The sequence below is a fragment of the Daldinia loculata genome, assembly GCF_022478755.1.
Source record: "Daldinia loculata strain CBS 113971 unplaced genomic scaffold F4817scaffold_12, whole genome shotgun sequence".
Classification (NCBI taxonomy): Eukaryota; Fungi; Ascomycota; class Sordariomycetes; order Xylariales; family Hypoxylaceae; genus Daldinia; species Daldinia loculata.
The window spans coordinates 542678-560001 of NW_026054866.1; the positions used below are offsets into that span (position 1 = coordinate 542678).

Sequence of the window (17324 nt, forward strand, 5' to 3'; positions counted from 1 at the left end):
TGGTTTAGAAAGTCATGAACTTGGTATATTCATATTCAGCATCAGTCTAATGATGCTGCATCCTTGATCATTAAGGTATGTTGATTGACGCCTAGGCCCAAGAGCCTAATCCGGGGCCAATCCCACTAACGCCAATTCGTGCAAATGTCGTCATACTCCACCATCGCGAAGCGCCTATTGTCCACCACGGAGACGGAGCACCAAGTGCAGCGTAGACTCCTTCTGAATGTTGTAGTCACTCAGAGTGCGCCCGTCTTCCAACTGCTTACCAGCGAAGATAAGTCGTTGTTGGTCAGGGGGAATGCCTTCCTTGTCCTGGATCTTGCTTTTGACGTTGTCGATAGTGTCCGATGACTCAACTTCCAGAGTGATCGTCTTGCCCGTCAATGTCTTGACGAAGATCTGCATTCCACCACGTAGTCGGAGAACAAGGTGAAGAGTAGACTCCTTTTGGATGTTGTAGTCGCTAAGGGTTCGGCCATCCTCCAACTGCTTACCCGCAAAGATGAGTCGCTGTTGGTCAGGAGGAATTCCTTCCTTGTCTTGAATCTTGGACTTGACGTTGTCGATGGTATCCGACGATTCAACCTCAAGGGTGATGGTCTTGCCGGTTAAGGTCTTCACGAAGATTTGCATACCACCACGGAGACGAAGGACAAGGTGGAGAGTGGATTCCTTCTGAATGTTGTAATCAGATAGGGTTCGGCCGTCCTCGAGCTGCTTGCCGGCGAAAATCAATCGCTGTTGGTCGGGAGGGATACCCTCCTTATCCTGGATCTTCGACTTCACATTGTCAATGGTGTCGGAGGATTCGACCTCGAGGGTGATGGTCTTTCCGGTAAGGGTCTTGACGACTATTCAAATCGTTAGCATATTTTAAATGATTATACTAAGATGGAGTGCAACTTACAGATTTGCATGCCACCACGCAGACGGAGGACGAGATGGAGAGTGCTCTCCTTCTGGATGTTGTAGTCGCTCAGAGTGCGACCATCCTCAAGTTGCTTTCCAGCAAAAATCAATCGCTGTTGGTCAGGAGGAATACCCTCCTTGTCCTGAATCTTGGACTTGACGTTGTCAATAGTGTCCGAAGACTCGACCTCAAGGGTGATGGTCTTGCCAGTGAGGGTCTTGACGAAGATCTGCATCTTGTCGGTGTATTACGGATAGATCGGGTAGATTGAGTGCTTGCTTGATGGTCAGTTTAGGGTACCAAGAGCAGATAGATGGTATCTTGTTGTTGATGAGAGTAGTTGATGATAGATTGTGGTAGGAGAGAAAAGGAAGAAAAGATGAAGAAGGTAGGCAAGTTTGGGTTCAAATAGGGAATTGGAGGAGCGGCAAACGAACACGGATACCCTGAGGCGCAGTTACCTGAATGGAAGCCTTGGGAATGGGAAGGTGGGAGACGTGGGGTACCCACTTTAACCAATCACGTCTCAGTTGCCCAGCTGATCCAAGAGGTGAATCATCGGTAACCACCACTGATAGCGGGGAGAAAGAGCCAGAAGTTTGGCTGGACTCCGCCGGTAGTCTCAGGAAGTGACAGGTACGTTCTAGAGTTAGGTAGGTACCTCCTACATGCACATATCAAAGAGGCAAACTGCCACCTGTATGTACTGTATGGTGGACCACCATAACCTGCAATAGTCAACCTTGCCACTGCTGTTGCTTAATAATCCCGATTGACTTTCGTCAGCTTTGTTTCCCAGCCACTAATGGAATTATTAACTTTCTACATACACGACAACAATGGTTCGTTCTTAACCCAAGTAAATAAACAGTATAAATCCTCGCATTTAATAAGTAGTCGAAAGCTGAACACTCAAACAGTAGTGATTCAGCATAGGTATTGCGAAATGATTCTATTATCTATATATTCCATGTCATGTGGGCTCAAGGGTCTAGATAAGGAGTCACAAGGTAACAGTGAAACGCCGAAACAGGAAAACAAGAGGCATTAACTAGGTAGTGAGATGAGACGATACAGGTTTGATAATCTTTGTTGCTCAGTTACTTGTCCAACTATGCATTTAAGGTGATATGTAGCAGATCGCACGCTACTACATACACACTTACGTACCTACAATGGACATTCCTCTTTGCCCCCTTTCCGAGCTACCGAGATCTGCGTCTCCGGAGCGAGCCGAATGTCGGGGGCTTAGTGTATACATACTCCTATATTGATCGCTAAATCCAGCCATCGTGCCATGGAGATAGCTTGTTCCTGATGCATCAGTCTCCTATTACACCAGACACTAGTTCAACGTCGAGTACAGAACCACTCCGAAAACACCACCACTATCTAAATCACGACGATGCCGTCGATTCTCGCTCTCCACTTGGCGCGACCGACCAAACCTATTCCTGTAGGACCCGTGCGGGGTCGTTTTTGATACGGTGTCACTAGCCCGGCATTCCTTGACCAACGTCATACTAGCTAACCCCCCAAGGTCGTATTAATCCCAACAAGGGCCAATTCAACATGCTAAGCGGTGAACAATGAGGCGATCCGAATCGTAGAATACGTTTTGCAATTACATTGTATACCGTATAAGAGAGAGGGTTATCGATATATAAGCATTCCTCGCCGTTCACTTGACGGCAAAGGCTTTTTCCATATATAATATATAATATATATCCAGTCAAGTGTTGGTCAATTAGGTGATGCACAGGTCTCATTCCGAATCTCGGTTTAAAGTGTGTGAGCTTACACGATACTACGATCCAGAGTGGATAGATGCGTCTTGAAGAGGACAGCAGTGGGATGACAGAAACTGTTTGTGGTCTCCCTTAAAGAATCTACGAGAACAAAAGCAGCGGTGTCGGCCGATACCTACTAACACAAAGTTGTATTGTGATGCTTACAGGTTGTAGGGTGTAGGGGGTTGCAAATCCGTTGGCAGTATGCGGTGAAGCCTGCATAGGGGAACTTTGGGCACAAAATCGCTCACTCAGCATAATACATAAGTACAGATGACATGAAATCCAATTTAGACTTTTCTTTGGTTCTTATTCTTGCTCGCTTGAAATCATTCAATGAAACGTATTTAATTATCCATTCATGTTTGTATCTCTTCTGTCCCTAAGCAGATACACACAGGCCATAATCATAATCCTTGCCCCAAGGAGAGTGACGGATACCACCCCTCATTTGTTCACCCATCTAGTAATTCATCAAGGTTATCTGGACCCTCGCAGGATCTATCAGACACCGTAAGCCATGTAATGTAATCTAGGTATGCTGTTGAACGTAACTGCATTTGTCTTGTGTGTACGTAAAATCCGTAGCTTCTTTCCATTTCATAAAACCATGATCCATCGAACCGCTTTTGGTGCTTGCGCGTGATAACGATCAACATAATTCCAAGTCATACAGTCGTCGAAAATCAGCCGTTAAAAAGGTCGTAAGATTTGAGTAACATGGCGTAAAACATCGCATGCGTCAATTGGCGGTGACCAGCCGTAAGTGAGAGAAAAGAAGAAGGTATGTTAGTCGATAAGTAGTGATAGGTCATGATGATAAGATCATATCCTCAGACAACGCCGTCGCTAAATGTTTCCATCAATCTGAACAAAGGAAAAAATAAAAACCCAAATTTCAAAAAAGGAAAAAGGAAAAAGCAAAATCAAAATCTACGCTCGTTAATGGAAGCGTTTCTAGAATGTACGTGGCCTAATCCTGAGGTCATGGCAGCAGCAGAGTGCTTCAGTTGGCCTTGATAACCAACTTGGATAAGAACTTGTTCGACAATGAATCGAAGTCGTATCGGTCAAACTTCGACGTGTGTCTGGTCCTTAGGTATGCCTCTGTTATCATATTAGCGAATGTCGCGGTATCTGCAAATAAAAATATCTTACCATGCTTAAGGACGTGCTGCCGTACTTCGGTCATAGCCTCGCATACAGCAACGTTGTTGTTAAGTAGATGACCATGGCGTTCAGTATCCCAGTCAATCAGAGCCGGGAGTTTCTGAGAGATGGCGTGGAATAGACCGGTAATGACACCAACTGGTGTGCTCTCCATATCGTTGCAAAATTTCTCAACCGCCACTGGGTCAGGTACACGGTAATGGCAGTCAAACTGCATCTCTTCCCAGACAGCCAGAAGTATGGAGGCAAGCATAAAGATAGTGGGCCAGTTCTTCAGGCGATCACCGCTGTACACGCTAGAGTAAAGCGCTGAAAGCTCCTCCAGAATATCCTTCTGTAGCTCACGCCACATATCTGCCATAGCACACTTGATCTGGAAGTTGATCATGACAGGTGCCACGTATTTCCCGAAGTACTTGGAGTCTTCATCATCGATCTGGCCTTCTAAGGTTTGCTCTGAACCTTGCTGCTCGACCAGCGTGATGTGTTGGGTAAGGTTGTAGGCTAGCACTAGTTTCAAAGCCTTGCGTATAACTGGCAACTTCTCCTTGGTGTAGAAACGATAGGCAGTCTTGAAAATCTCCGTAATGAAAGGAGTACCTTCGAAGTGGTCGTCAATGAAGTTCTCAAAGCCACTCTCGATGTGCTTGTCCAGGTACTCAGCAAGCGCTTCCGGGCGAATACCACCATTTCCAACGTCCAGTCTCTCAGTCTTAAGTTCAAACTCAATCGGCTCCTGATCCATTTGGTAAGACTCGACCCAGTCAACCTGGAAACAACTGTCATCCGCTACGAAAACTTCGCGAACCATAACAGGCAGGCAGAAACCATAACCATGAGTGATCCACATCAGGCTCTCCTTCTGTGCAAAGCCCTTCACATTGTAGACAGAAACGCCACGGCTCAGATGTCGTTCGTAATCCGCCTTCCAGTCTTTCATGAAGTAGCCAATATCCTTGATATCAATACGAGTGCAAGGAACTTGCCAGAGTCTAGCATGCGACGGTTGGCAACCACCACAAGGCTCACCCTTGTCGCAAGTCTTCTTGAGGAACTTGCACCGAAGGCAGGCTCGGAGTTTCCTGATCTCGCTAGCTTGTTTCCGCTGCTCGGGAAGAAGAGGGCCTTTCCGACGTCCAACCTTCTTCTCGACTGTACCATCTTTCTTTCCATTAGAAGTCCTCCTTATGACCGATTTGGTGGACTTTGCAACCGCGCCCTTACTCTTAGGACCCGAGTTTCTACGAGGGTTGTTATGAGGCGGGGACGCGACACCTGATCCGCTCGCAGGGCTGGGGCGGCTCGAGGTCGATGCCTTAATAGGCACTGGCTCGACGACGGCGGCAGGGCTGATAATTTCGTGAGAATGATGGCTCTCACCGTGGAAACAATTTCGATGGCTCGCCGGATCCGAGTACGTGTCAGACTCCGGAGAAAACGGAGAGTAATTGAATGAGATATCCTCGAAACTACTACTGCTGAAGTCAGTGCGCTGACCGCTTCCATCCGAATGGGAAGCGTCCGAGTTCGTTCTCAAGTGCAACGTCTGGCCGGGATTGAATATAGCAGTGTTTTGGGCCTGCGCCTGTGCCTGCGCCTGCGCTTGCTGATACGAATCGTAATTTTGGTACATCTCAACCTGAGTCCAGCCGTTATCACTAGATCCCGGCAGGGATAGTACCTCTAAATAAGTCCCAGTCGGAGACTGGCTCCCTAGGCTTCCAAAGCGTGGCAGTCCATCGGACGGGAACTGCAAAGTAGTCCCGAAATCCTGCCAATTCCCCATTCCCATGCCATCCCACTGCTGCTGCATAGTCCGAGGGTCCTCGATGGGCGAGACATTGCTAAAGCCCTGCTGCTCCATGGGCATTGCGGATTCAAGTGTCGCCTGCGCAGCCGAAGGCAAATAACCGATAGCGCTCGTCTGGTAATTTGCGGCAAAAGGGTATGGTATCAAAGTCTGATTCTCGTGCATATAATGGCCCAAATCCTGAACAGGCGGATGCTGCTGTTGGTGCTGAAGCAATGTCCAGTCGGTCAAAAGCGGGGGAGAATGAATCTGCGGAGGAGCGCTCTGGTAAGGCGAGTGCTGTAACGGACTCGCACTCTGTTGCGCAGGCGATTGCGACTGTGCTGGAGACTCGACAGGTGAGTGTATATTGCTCGAGTTTGCGTTCTGGGGAGCGGCCATATCAAGAGGCATCGGCCAGGCACCCGAGGGACGAGTAGGAGCCATTGCTGTAGCCGAGAGGGCGGGATTGGTGCTGGGTGCTGTAGTGGTGTACGGATAACGCTCCCGCTGGTCGAAAGTGGTCAAGTCCAACAAGGCATCCCCCCCGGCGGCATTGAAATCGAGGGTCATTGTCGTCAGAAGTCAAGAAAAGGGAGAATTCAACTGGGGGATCTGGGACGAGTTCCGCTAGTATTATTGTCAAGCAGAGACGACACCGCTCTTTCGTGAAATTCCCTTGCGGCGCCGATAGACAGCTTTGGGGATGTGAAAGGGAGGGGAAGGGAACGTCTGGTTGTGGAGGAGGTAAGATTTTGCGGTGGATGGTCGAGTGAGATCGAGGATATCGACGGGGAGACGCCCTTGAAGGCAATGGAGAGGAGGCATGAGATTGTGTGAGGAGACACGGGAAACTGGCGGTGAGAAGAATAACGCTGGCGTCCCTGCTCCACCTGCAACATGCAGCTCAGCGGCCAATCACGGATTGACAGTCCTGCAAGAATCATGGGATGGCGATACAAGATAGGACATGGGTAAGAACCACGAGGCCAATAAACAACCGTATATTTCGTTCCACTAAGTCTTCTTTTGCTAGGGCTCGCACGGTGGCTGGTACCCGTAGTGTAAATCTAGTATCAATTAAGTAAGGCCAAGTACAGGCCAAGTACGGCGGGGGGGCAGACCTTAAGCTACATGTAGGTAGGTACTCAATGTGGCTAACTGCATGTAAACTTTTTGATTTTTTTTCTAAGACTGTACCTAACCTAACGTAAGGTGTATGTACGTCCGGGTATGTATCTGATGCGTCGGATGGAAATCACGTTGTGGGTTTGATGGGTTTGATGGGTTTATGTGGTAGCATAATGCCGTAGCAAACATTTAAGATGTATTGCTTAACTACATGTAAGATTCGGTTAATACATACCTAACATACATACACGTATTAGCTGCACTGTAAGCAGAAGTAAATATCATACTGTGCTTACCCGCTTTCTCAATGGCGGGGTATCAACCTTATCAGTCTTAGCCACCTATTAGCCACCTAAAGGTCCCCTATGTCTCCAGCGTCCCCCCCCCCCTCCCCCCTGTGTCTGATCCAACTGTAACTCCACATTCATCAATCTCATGTTGAGGCAGTGAGTCGATGACATGGCGACCGGCCTATAACGGCTAACTGCAGATATGTAGGACTGCGTCACTCCTAGGTCAATATACATGTATGTTTCAATGCTTAATGCTTACAAGCTCGATCAATTCTTGTATGTATGTATTGCTCTAATGCAACACCGTGCGTCGCAAACATAGTGCTCGGGGATTTCGAGCTAATCCTCGGAGCCCCGAGAGGAAGGATACCCTAGGCCGGCCTCGCATCTCGACCTTGAAAAAAAAAGCCGAGCTAAGGTGGAAGGTGAAAAATATGGAAAGGTGGAAAGGTGGAAATGTGGAAATGTGGAAAATGCCGGCCACATCAATAGTCCTCGGCTGGTGGACCTCTTCTTCGGGTCCTGCTGCTGCTCCCGGTTTGCCTTTACAAGACAAGGAGAATTAAGACGATCTGGATCTGGAAGCGAAAGAATACAGAAAAATAACTCCACAATCCGAAGTTCTTGGTCAGTGTCCACCCTAGCTCCTGAACTGTGCATTGGCACCCTGTCGTCAGCTGCACCAAAATATACGATATGGTGATACCCTTTGCACATCGAGCCAGTTGAATTCGCCGGATCTTCACATTGCGTCCGTGCGATCCAACCGCTTCCGGTCCAACCAGTCTACATACTGCCCAAATAAAAATGCTCTGCTATGGTGTCATGTTTACAAGCTTTTAAAGTTCCCGTCTATGCTTGAAATAAAAGAGCCTCAATGCCTCGGACGACGAGGCTGCAGTTTGGGACTAGCTGGGCGTCTCGGCCACCCCATCCGCCGTGGGTACATACGTGCGTGGGTATGTGTCGACGTGTGCGGCTAGGTATTCTGCTCGGCACTCTCAAACAATACTAACCCAGAGTGTTGGCAACTTACCTGGGGAGGTAGGTCCTTATGCGCGCGGGAGGCGAAGGATTTCTTCGCGCTTGTGAAACCACGCTCCTGATAGGCTACACTTCTTACCACCTTCGCAAAACACACCATTATTGCGTTTACCTAGCTAACGACCCTACGAACGTAGGTACAATTCCTGGTTACATTCGGTAAAACCGAGGGTTCATTCGATGTTTGTTCTACATAGCTGCATTGCTACAGCTATTACTATTACATACTCCTGACAGTCCTTACTAGATATCCTACCTCCTTTTGACTGCGTATTAGATCTGATTCCGTCGAGCTTATTCTTCATCTACATAGATGCAAATGCCGGCCGATTACGTCTTACTGCTCAGACGGCACAAGCTTTCTCCGATACTGGAACGTTACGAAATCAACCCTGACAGGGTTCTAGAAGCCCTTAACCACGATCGCCTATAGCAGTACCCGCTAAGCCATCTCGGCGTCAAACATGCGAGAGGTGGACAGTTCGACTTTGCCACTAATCCATTATCAATTGAAGGAAGCCGGAGGCTGGAAGTTGGTTGATACATAACTTAATATGGAACTAGGCGAGGTTGGGGATAACTCCACACGGATTATCCGGCACACTGTAGATCACTATCCAATCCAGCGTTCACCATGGGAGACCACACCTTGAGGGCTATAAATAACACTTCCCTATGTCTAGGGAGGATAATGAGTTGTTGTTATCCACCATAATATACGAGGACTAACGTGTTGAATAAGTAGGTGAGGTATGTACATAGGTGAACGAAACGAAGTCCCAGTTCCGACGGCGCAGTTGATGGCTTGTGAGAGTCGAAAACGAGACCCGGAATCGCTACCGGACGCCACTTGGTTCCGACGTGGCGCGACTTCGAAATTAAACACCTGAGCATCTCATAGGCTTTACAGCACCCAATGTTTTAAGAACTGCCCATTCGCCACTTAGTTGTTATTTACTAACTATTAGAACAAAATTTCACATCCGAGCCTGTCTCGAAACCATGTCTGCCACGTTTACACGCATGTGTTTTTACCCAAGTTTCGAAGACTCATTACGGACGGCTGCGGATTGTAGTACCGATATCGATTACTCCTTCGGTGAACTCCTGCCAACCCGGCGAAGCCTTGGCCTCTATTATAGACACGAGATAGCCGTCTTGATAACGCGCCACTCGACGCCACATTCGGGATGAGCGTGTGTGTCTAGTGTATACTAGTATAAGGAGATTGTTCTCTATAGCATGTAAGCCTATTGCTGTTAATGTGTGTATCACCAGATGATATGGATTAAATTACAGCGCACACGATCAAGGTGGGTAATCCACTTCTATTGATCTTGGTATCTTAAAATACGAAGGCAGTCAGACAAGAGTAAGGTCTATGTAAGGGCGCAAATATAGTATGACCTTAGAAAGTTGTTCGCATATGCATAGCCTTTATCTAGATAGCTTCTATCTAAGTATAGTGACATATCCGGGCAAACTTGGCCTGAAACATATTAACTGAAAGATGATGAGTACGATAGTAATACGGTATTACGGCTTTTAAAATATTTGATTTATTACTGAATTATGATAAAGAAATATTTACCATCGTAATTACCTGCGTATTCTCTAAGCCACCACCATGTCCATATGAAATAATTACGACAAAGTTAGGATATAGTTATACATGTAAACAAAGCCGTAGAGTCTAACGAATATCAAATATGTGTTTGACACTTTGCATCTCTAATGTTAAGAGGCATGTTGAGGAGTCTTGGAAGTAGCTTAATATTGGCAAGTGATGGCAGTTGATACCATACTCGTTAGCCGGGAATTTACCGATTATACTAACTTGGGAAAGCCCCGGGTCGGGTTTAAAGTGTTAGTGACCAATAGTAGCGCTTTTTGCGCTAAGAACGACCAAATGACTCTGGAGCCTTAAGACGTTCGATGATTTCGACACGGCAGGTGCCCAAAATTTGAGACATTACAAAGCACGTCTTTCTTCACGTGCGATTAAAGGGAAACTACTTATACTCAAATCACGTTTTTGTCAAAATTTACAGAAAAATACGTTTTGTTCGATAAATATTCGTGGTTATCTACATTCCAGACTTATTCCTCGCTTGGCCTCCCTTATGCCAATAAAGACTAGCCTCGCCCGAGCGCGTCAACGGACTGCATACAAAGGGAAAACCTTCCGTCCTAGCTCAACAAATAGATCTGAGGATACTCAGGATTTCGAGCATCTCCAAGATTTTCAAGGTGATTCGGATGAGATGGTAAATAAACACCACACTTTATCCATGGCCGGTCCAACAGCTTACGAAAGTCAGGAACCAATGATCCCTGATCTGTTCACTAGCTGGCCCCCTATTCGGGAAGCGCTCGCTACCGCAACTTCCAACGTACAAGATATCACCGTGAATGAATGCCTACCTTTCTTGGCGGCGCAGGTTGATAATGTGTCATACAACCAGTATGGCCTACCACGTCTTGATCGGGAACGGCATATAAAATTCCTCCGTAAGAACCTGGCACCCCTTCCTGCTCGTTTCGTGATGTTAGATGCAAGCAGACCGTGGATCCTTTACTGGTGTCTCAATGGTCTATCCCTCCTAGGGGATGATGTCTCTGTTTACCGCGATAGCCTTATCGAGACGGCCCGTTCCATGCAAAATCCTACTGGCGGGTTTGGAGGAGGTTTTGGCCACGCTTCCCACCTAGCCTGTACGTATGCTGTGGTCTTGGCACTAGCCGTAGTAGGAGGCGATGCTGCGTATGAAGTCATTGACCGAAGAGCTCTTTGGAAATGGCTTTGTGATTTGAAGCAGCCTGGCGGGGGCTTTAGGATGGCTGTTGGAGGCGAAGTCGACATAAGGTAAGGCGGCCTCATTAGACCGACCTCAACGACATGTGGCTAATGATGTTTGTCAGGGGAGCCTACTGTGCAGCTGTCCTGATTACTCTGCTTAACCTTCCTCTTGAGTTGCCGCCCGACTCTCCGGCATGGACGCCCGACGGACCAAACTTATTCGCAGGCCTAGGAGATTATGTACGGCGATGTAAGAGGACCCAGGCGAAGTACCCATCTGTTAGACCTATGCAAACTAATCCTGCAGGCCAAACCTTTGAGGGTGGAATTTCGGCGCAACCAGATGGTGAAGCCCATGGAGCTTATGCCTTCTGCGCTTTAGGTTGCCTCGCGATCCTTGGTGCTCCGCATCGTACCTTTCCCAAGTTTGTGTTGTCTGATCTTCAGAAGCTCTGCTGATCTCGATAATTTATATGTTGCTCTCGTACTAACCCTTGAATGTAGATATCTTGATGTCCCACGGCTTATTTCATGGCTGTCATCACGGCAGTATGCACCGGAAGGCGGGTATAGCGGCCGTACGAACAAGCTTGTTGATGGCTGCTACAGCCATTGGGTAGGCTGTTGTTGGCCATTGGTCGAGGCTAGCCTTGCCGGCCCATCAAGTCTAATGTTTGACATAAACAAACACAAAAGCCCCGATATTGATATCCACAACATTTATAGTCGCGAAGGTCTTATCCGGTATATCCTCTGTTGCGCGCAAGATCAATCAAAAAGGGGTGGTATGAGAGACAAGCCAAGCAAGTAAGTACATAGATGCCAACCGTAATCTAGACATGGGCTAAATACCACAAAAAGAATTTCTGATGCGTATCATACATGTTACGTACTCAGCGGACTTTCTTCAGCTCAACACATTACTCGTTTACTTGCCTCGGAGGGTGAAGGGATGACGCATTCGGAATATGACGTCTCGCCGCTCCGCGGAAGCCCTCAGATTTATGCTGAAGAAGATCGACTCAACACTACTGATCCTGTGTATTTCATACCTGAGGGGAAACGGAAAGAAATCATGTCATATTTCCTATCGAAGCCGGGATTTTGACCCGCTTGTGGCCGCATATGAAGAGGCCATATCCGACACTACGCCGGACCAATCGAGGAAGGCTGAGAATTTCCCTCGCATCCTACGAATCTTCGACCTTCCGCCCATGATTATTGAGTGTCAGTCAGCATTATAGCCTCTCCCTCACGTGTCGAGCTATATAGTATAGCTCTCATAGTGTGCTTAGTATAAGCCATATAATTACCCCCTAGGTCGAGGTAGGCTAACTCGTGTACCTACTCGCCTACTTAGGGGCATTCTGAGGGCGAAAGAAGTCAAGTAATGGATAATAGCTGCGCTCCTATCCTTAGTGGATGGCGTGCCTCCGCAGTTACACATCAAGACGGTGCATCGAGAACCTCGGCAACGAAGATTGGCTCGCTCAATGTACAAGAAGGGCCCGCCTATACCCTTTTCACGTTTTTCTACAGGAAGTATCATGCACTTCACAATCAAACAGATAGACCTCTAGAGGTAATACAAGAGAAGGTTCACCAAGCACGTTCGCCCGATTAAAGTGAGACAGAACCATCTAGAGGGATTCTTGTGCATTCGTTAATCTACCATCTCCACCATATGCGGTCATGCAGTCTAACACGATAACCCGTACCTTATTCAGCAAGCTCGAGCGCAGATGAGCCAGCCAGAGCTGGTAATAGTGTGGCAAGCTCTCCTAGATACTGGATTCGACCCGACTTGTTAGAGTCCGGAAAACGCCACTGGCTTATATCTACCTAATGTAGTCCAAATCGGAACGTCGACGGCAGACGGCAGCTCTAGCTAAAGTAAGGAGACTATTGAATCGTACGAGGGCGTCCATAATGCTCAAGCCTATAGAAGCCGCGATGTAGCGATCGAGAGGCGTTATGAGAATTTGCATCAGCTTTGTACGTGCTGATCGACTCAACAGAATCGATGTGTTGACCACATGGTGCGGTTGTTTCGCATCCCGTCCCTACACCTACACCCATGCTACCCTGTATTCCTACGGCCATATTGAGTCCCTGACGTGTACAGTCTCCATTACGGTCTCCCTTGGGTGGCCATGACTTCGGACGGTAGAACGATCTCTACCGAGCTAAGGGCAGGGAGGTAGTATTTGGCCTCGTCTCCACTAGTCGCATATGCTCTACGCGACGTAGTAAGATGCTGTGCTACGAGTCCACAGACACATGGAAAAGACTTGTTGACATGATGATCGGGAGTCATCGAACTAGCCCATATGATCGTATTCATAGATACCGTGATATAAGGGTTACAGTCCAGGGCTAAATTCCCAATTCCTCTCTACAGCAATTGTATGTCATCTCCTGACCATACTTTGTTATCGCTTGCCCCTAATTCGACTCGGGGGGAGCGTAATATAGAGCACGTAGCAGAAAGATTTGGGGAGTGAATTGGAAAAGAAATGTACCCCCCCAACAACAAGCAGGCCTACGTATGTGGCCAATCCCTCAAGCTTTAGGCTGCGCCTCGGCGCGTTTATGGTAAACAAGGCCTGCTGCACGAAATTTCCTTCGCTTGTGGGCCTTCCCCCGGATGAACGACTCGCTTCGCCGTATGATAAGCACGAATTGAACCCCCGGGATCCTACTTTAAGGCATCTCTCGAATGAGTGTTGCCGAAAGGCTTAATGGGAGACAGCGACGATCCCACGGCTCCCTTTGCCGGACCTCTCTCCTAGCAGCTCGGACGTGATGGCCGTGGTGGCCAGGACGGATGGACTGGCCGCCGAGGTCTCGGATCTCGCAAACACGTTGCATTCCTGACAGAATGACTTTGGGGCTACGTATGTATGTCTCTGGCAGCCATACGGGTCTCGCAGATTAGGTAGGATCGTGAGCGCTCCCTAACCGTGCGCGTGGGAGCGGAGGGCTGGTCGGCAACATCCTTAACGGCATTAGTTTTTCTTACCTCGAAGTAACATGGCGTTATGTATATTGCATGAAGATATTATATATGTTTCTCTCTCGTTGGTCTGCGCGTAATGGTCAACTGTATGGTGGATGATCAGGATGACTAGATGCCCTCTTCCACTACCCAGTATCCCAAGCGTAGTCGGCGAAGCCTACCCACCGTCGCGACACTTTTCAGCTTTTCTCAGTCGAAGAGGATGACGTTGTGTGCGCATTCCAGAACAGCGCGCTGATAACATGTAGAGTGCCATACATGTATATCGAGCTGAAGTTACGCAGAGGCTACGTACATACATAATGTAATACCCGTCTTGAGCCGTCTTACGGGATATTGGTTAGTGTCGTAGTATATAGGTAGGTACTTGACTACCTTCTAATAAGCTACATTGGATATTTTTTCCATTTTGCCTTTTTTCACCTCCTTTTCGCTCGTTGGCTTATACCTTTCTGCCGCTTGGGCTTTGTGTACTGATAACATGTGTCTCGAGCGCTTGCTTCCCTCACGTCACGTCGCGCCGCGGCGCTGCGTAGGAACTTTTAACGCCGCTGGTAACATTACCCTACGTACATACATACATACATACATACATACACACGCATATATATCATGTAATTTTAGATATCATGTATATGCCAAACGAAGAAGGTAGGTAGGTAAAATGTAAATATTGCATCCCGGTACTGCGTCTAGCGTATCGCCTATGTGGATTCCAACGGTCGGTCTGGGCGTCTCTAACGTTACGAAGAAATGCAAAAGAATACATGGTAGGGATAGGAATAGGAATAGGAATAGGAATAAAAGTAAACAAATAATAGGACTAGGTAGTCGGCGGCCGCTGCATTAAAGTCCGAAAGTTACATGCGGCCGTGATTCTCGGTCTACGTCTGGGCTGTTATGTGTTTATGCTGTTGTTGTGGTCGAGGGTCGAGGGTCGAGGGTCGAGGGCAGGTTGTATGTATGGTGTGCATCGTATGTATCATATATGTAACTTATTGTATGTATTGTAGCAATCACGACGGTTCCTTCGTCCATCCAAACCCGTCCAAGATACGAAAATCGTCATGATGAGCGGCATCGAATTTCCTCATATGTACCTAAAGTAGGTAGGTATGGTATGCAACAGATGCAACAGATGCAACCAGATGCAACAGGGTGGTCAGGCCTGTATTGTCGGGCCAGGTCGTTGATCGGTACTGCTACTTCGGTCGACCTCAGCTCGCCTTTATTCTCAAGTGTTCTCCTAGGTATAGGGTAGGTTATGGATGGCCGACTAGGTACCCGTACCCAATCTAACATGCACAAAATAACGTCTATCTTGATTTAATATCAAGCGGCAATGCCAACTCATCATTGCATGAGGTGTTAAACGTCTGTTCTTCGCCTAGTCGCCTTCGCTGCCCCCCCGGACCACGGCCGCTGCTCATTGGCCCGACACCCCCCGACACCCCCCAAAAAGGCTCTAAGTGGTTCCTCGCGCCAATGGGTTTTTAGGGCAGAGACCAGGTTCGCGAGGAAGAAAAGAAAAGAAGAAAAAAAGAGATGACCGGGGTTGCCCAGGTAGGCTAGCCTAGTTGTGTTCATGCATCTCATTCTTCCTCACCGACTTCATGGTTCCCGGCCTTTGAACCAGTCAACTTCTCGATTTTACTTAGTTTATGTTTATGTTATTGTTGTTGTTTTTTTTTCGGTCTCTTTTTTTTCTGCACTTCGGCGGGGAGAGGGGGGGGGGGGGGTAAGGATGAGGAGAAACCTAAGAGACAAAAAAAAAACTTAGTTACCTAGACAAAGAGAAGAAAAAAAAAATATAATGATACAAAGCTAAGAAAAATAATTAAACAGAAAAAAAAAAAAAAAAACTATTGGTCGCCGGTACAAGTAAGTTCGTCAAGCGCCGCTAGCATTTCGCTCGCGTCCAACAATTGTCAAATAAGCACCAGCCGTTTTTTTTTAAACCTCTATTTTAGCTGTAGCTGTTTACTTTTGACTATTACTATTAACCTTTCTGATTCGTCCAATATATTTTGTGCTTACGTTGTTCTACTTATTTTCTACTTCTGGCACCGGTGCGAATCGCCCATCTCCTCAACCCACCTCCTGGTCCCATGTAAACCATGTAAACCATGTAAACCCATGTACGTGCCGTCGGCTTGGTCTGATCCAGCAGGTTGGTTGGCTTTGCGGGTGGTTACGTTTCTATTTTTCTCTCTTTTCTCTCTCGCTCACTCCTCACTCCTCACTCCTCACTCTCAGATCCGGGACTCCATCTTCTCTCACCGTTAGGGACCCCCTCTTTCTCATCTCTCAGGTTCGATCTCCGAGTCCTTGTCATGTACATGGATCTATACTATACATACCTATACATATACATACATACATATACATACATATATACCTACATAGCTACTACATACGTACATACATGATACCTACATACATACATACATACATACATACAGCATGCTATACCATACCGTACAGGTGCGCATACATATCGAAAGCAGGCATCGTCGTAGCAGCAGCAGCAGCAGAGCAGCATGCACGTACGTGGGGAGGTATCATTATTGACCCTTTTCTGGTCGTCTAAAAAGCCGCCTTTTTTTCCATACCGTACCGACCTTTCGTTGTTTTGATTGAGTTGCTGCTGCATTAGTGGCCGAGGAGGAAGGGGGATCTTGGGAGCTCTCATTCTCACTCTCACGTCGAGGGTCTCTCCTTTTTTGACCTTCCCCCTCTACATAGACAACGAATCAGACACATCCCTTCTTTATGGTGCTCTGGGTTGGTTAAGTATCGAAAGGAAGAAGATGTGAGTGGTAGACCGGTCTTTGAGCTTTTCCCCAAGTGGGCGATATATCTTATTATTTCTTTATTTTTAATTTTATCAACTAACTAGTGTTATTTTATCTTATTGTATTTTATTTTATTTTATTTTATTTTATTTTATTTCCAATTCAGTTCCGCCGAGGTCGTGTATTGGCCGCAGAACTGGTTCCAGTTTCATTTCGCCACTCCAAAATACCTATGCTTACCTCTGCATACATCATCTTTTTTCCTCTTTTTACCCAGCTAGGTCCCATTGTCGGACAGGGTTATGGAGGATGGAGGAGAATGGAGGAGAACTCGGACGGAGACAGCGGTACCACATTCTGCCAAAAGGAGCACGGCCAACACGGCCAGCACGGCCAGCACGGCCAGCACGGCCAGACTTATCAGAGATGATCGTCTAAGGGAATGCATACCCCATGTGTTGCGGTGGAGTTGCCTAGTCTCTCGAAGCTTTATCAACTGGCAACGACACGCGCCAGCACAGCAAGATGGGGTCACACTCTTCAAGAGCCGCATCTTCACCTGCGTCTATCGACCTGGTTC

General features: G+C 47.4%; 3 protein-coding genes across 3 annotated transcripts; 1 reads left to right on the plus strand and 2 right to left on the minus strand.

The window, feature by feature from the left end:
• Nucleotides 1-3: 3 nt before the first annotated feature.
• On the minus strand, nt 4-1349 carry F4817DRAFT_331581 (polyubiquitin). Its single transcript, XM_049302544.1, has 2 exons — nt 911-1349; nt 4-854 (listed from the first exon to the last, which is right to left on the minus strand). Exons 1-2 carry the CDS (start codon nt 1146-1148, stop codon nt 175-177), a joined length of 918 nt encoding a protein of 305 aa, XP_049161152.1. The 5' UTR covers nt 1149-1349; the 3' UTR covers nt 4-174.
• Nucleotides 1350-3529: 2180 nt separating this feature from the next.
• Nucleotides 3530-6518, minus strand: F4817DRAFT_36629 (uncharacterized protein). The gene is made up of 2 exons (XM_049306960.1): nt 3862-6518; nt 3530-3810 (listed from the first exon to the last, which is right to left on the minus strand). The coding sequence occupies exons 1-2, from the start codon at nt 6233-6235 to the stop codon at nt 3710-3712; spliced, it is 2475 nt and encodes an 824-aa protein (XP_049161153.1). The 5' UTR covers nt 6236-6518; the 3' UTR covers nt 3530-3709.
• A 3939-nt stretch (nt 6519-10457) lies between these two features.
• On the plus strand, nt 10458-12038 carry F4817DRAFT_357480 (terpenoid cyclases/Protein prenyltransferase; the record flags this gene model as incomplete). The annotated part of the gene is made up of 5 exons (XM_049305927.1): nt 10458-10996; nt 11053-11180; nt 11238-11355; nt 11435-11737; nt 11792-12038. 5 exons carry the CDS (start codon nt 10458-10460, stop codon nt 12036-12038), a joined length of 1335 nt encoding a protein of 444 aa, XP_049161154.1.
• Between the last annotated feature and the right edge of the window lie 5286 nt (nt 12039-17324).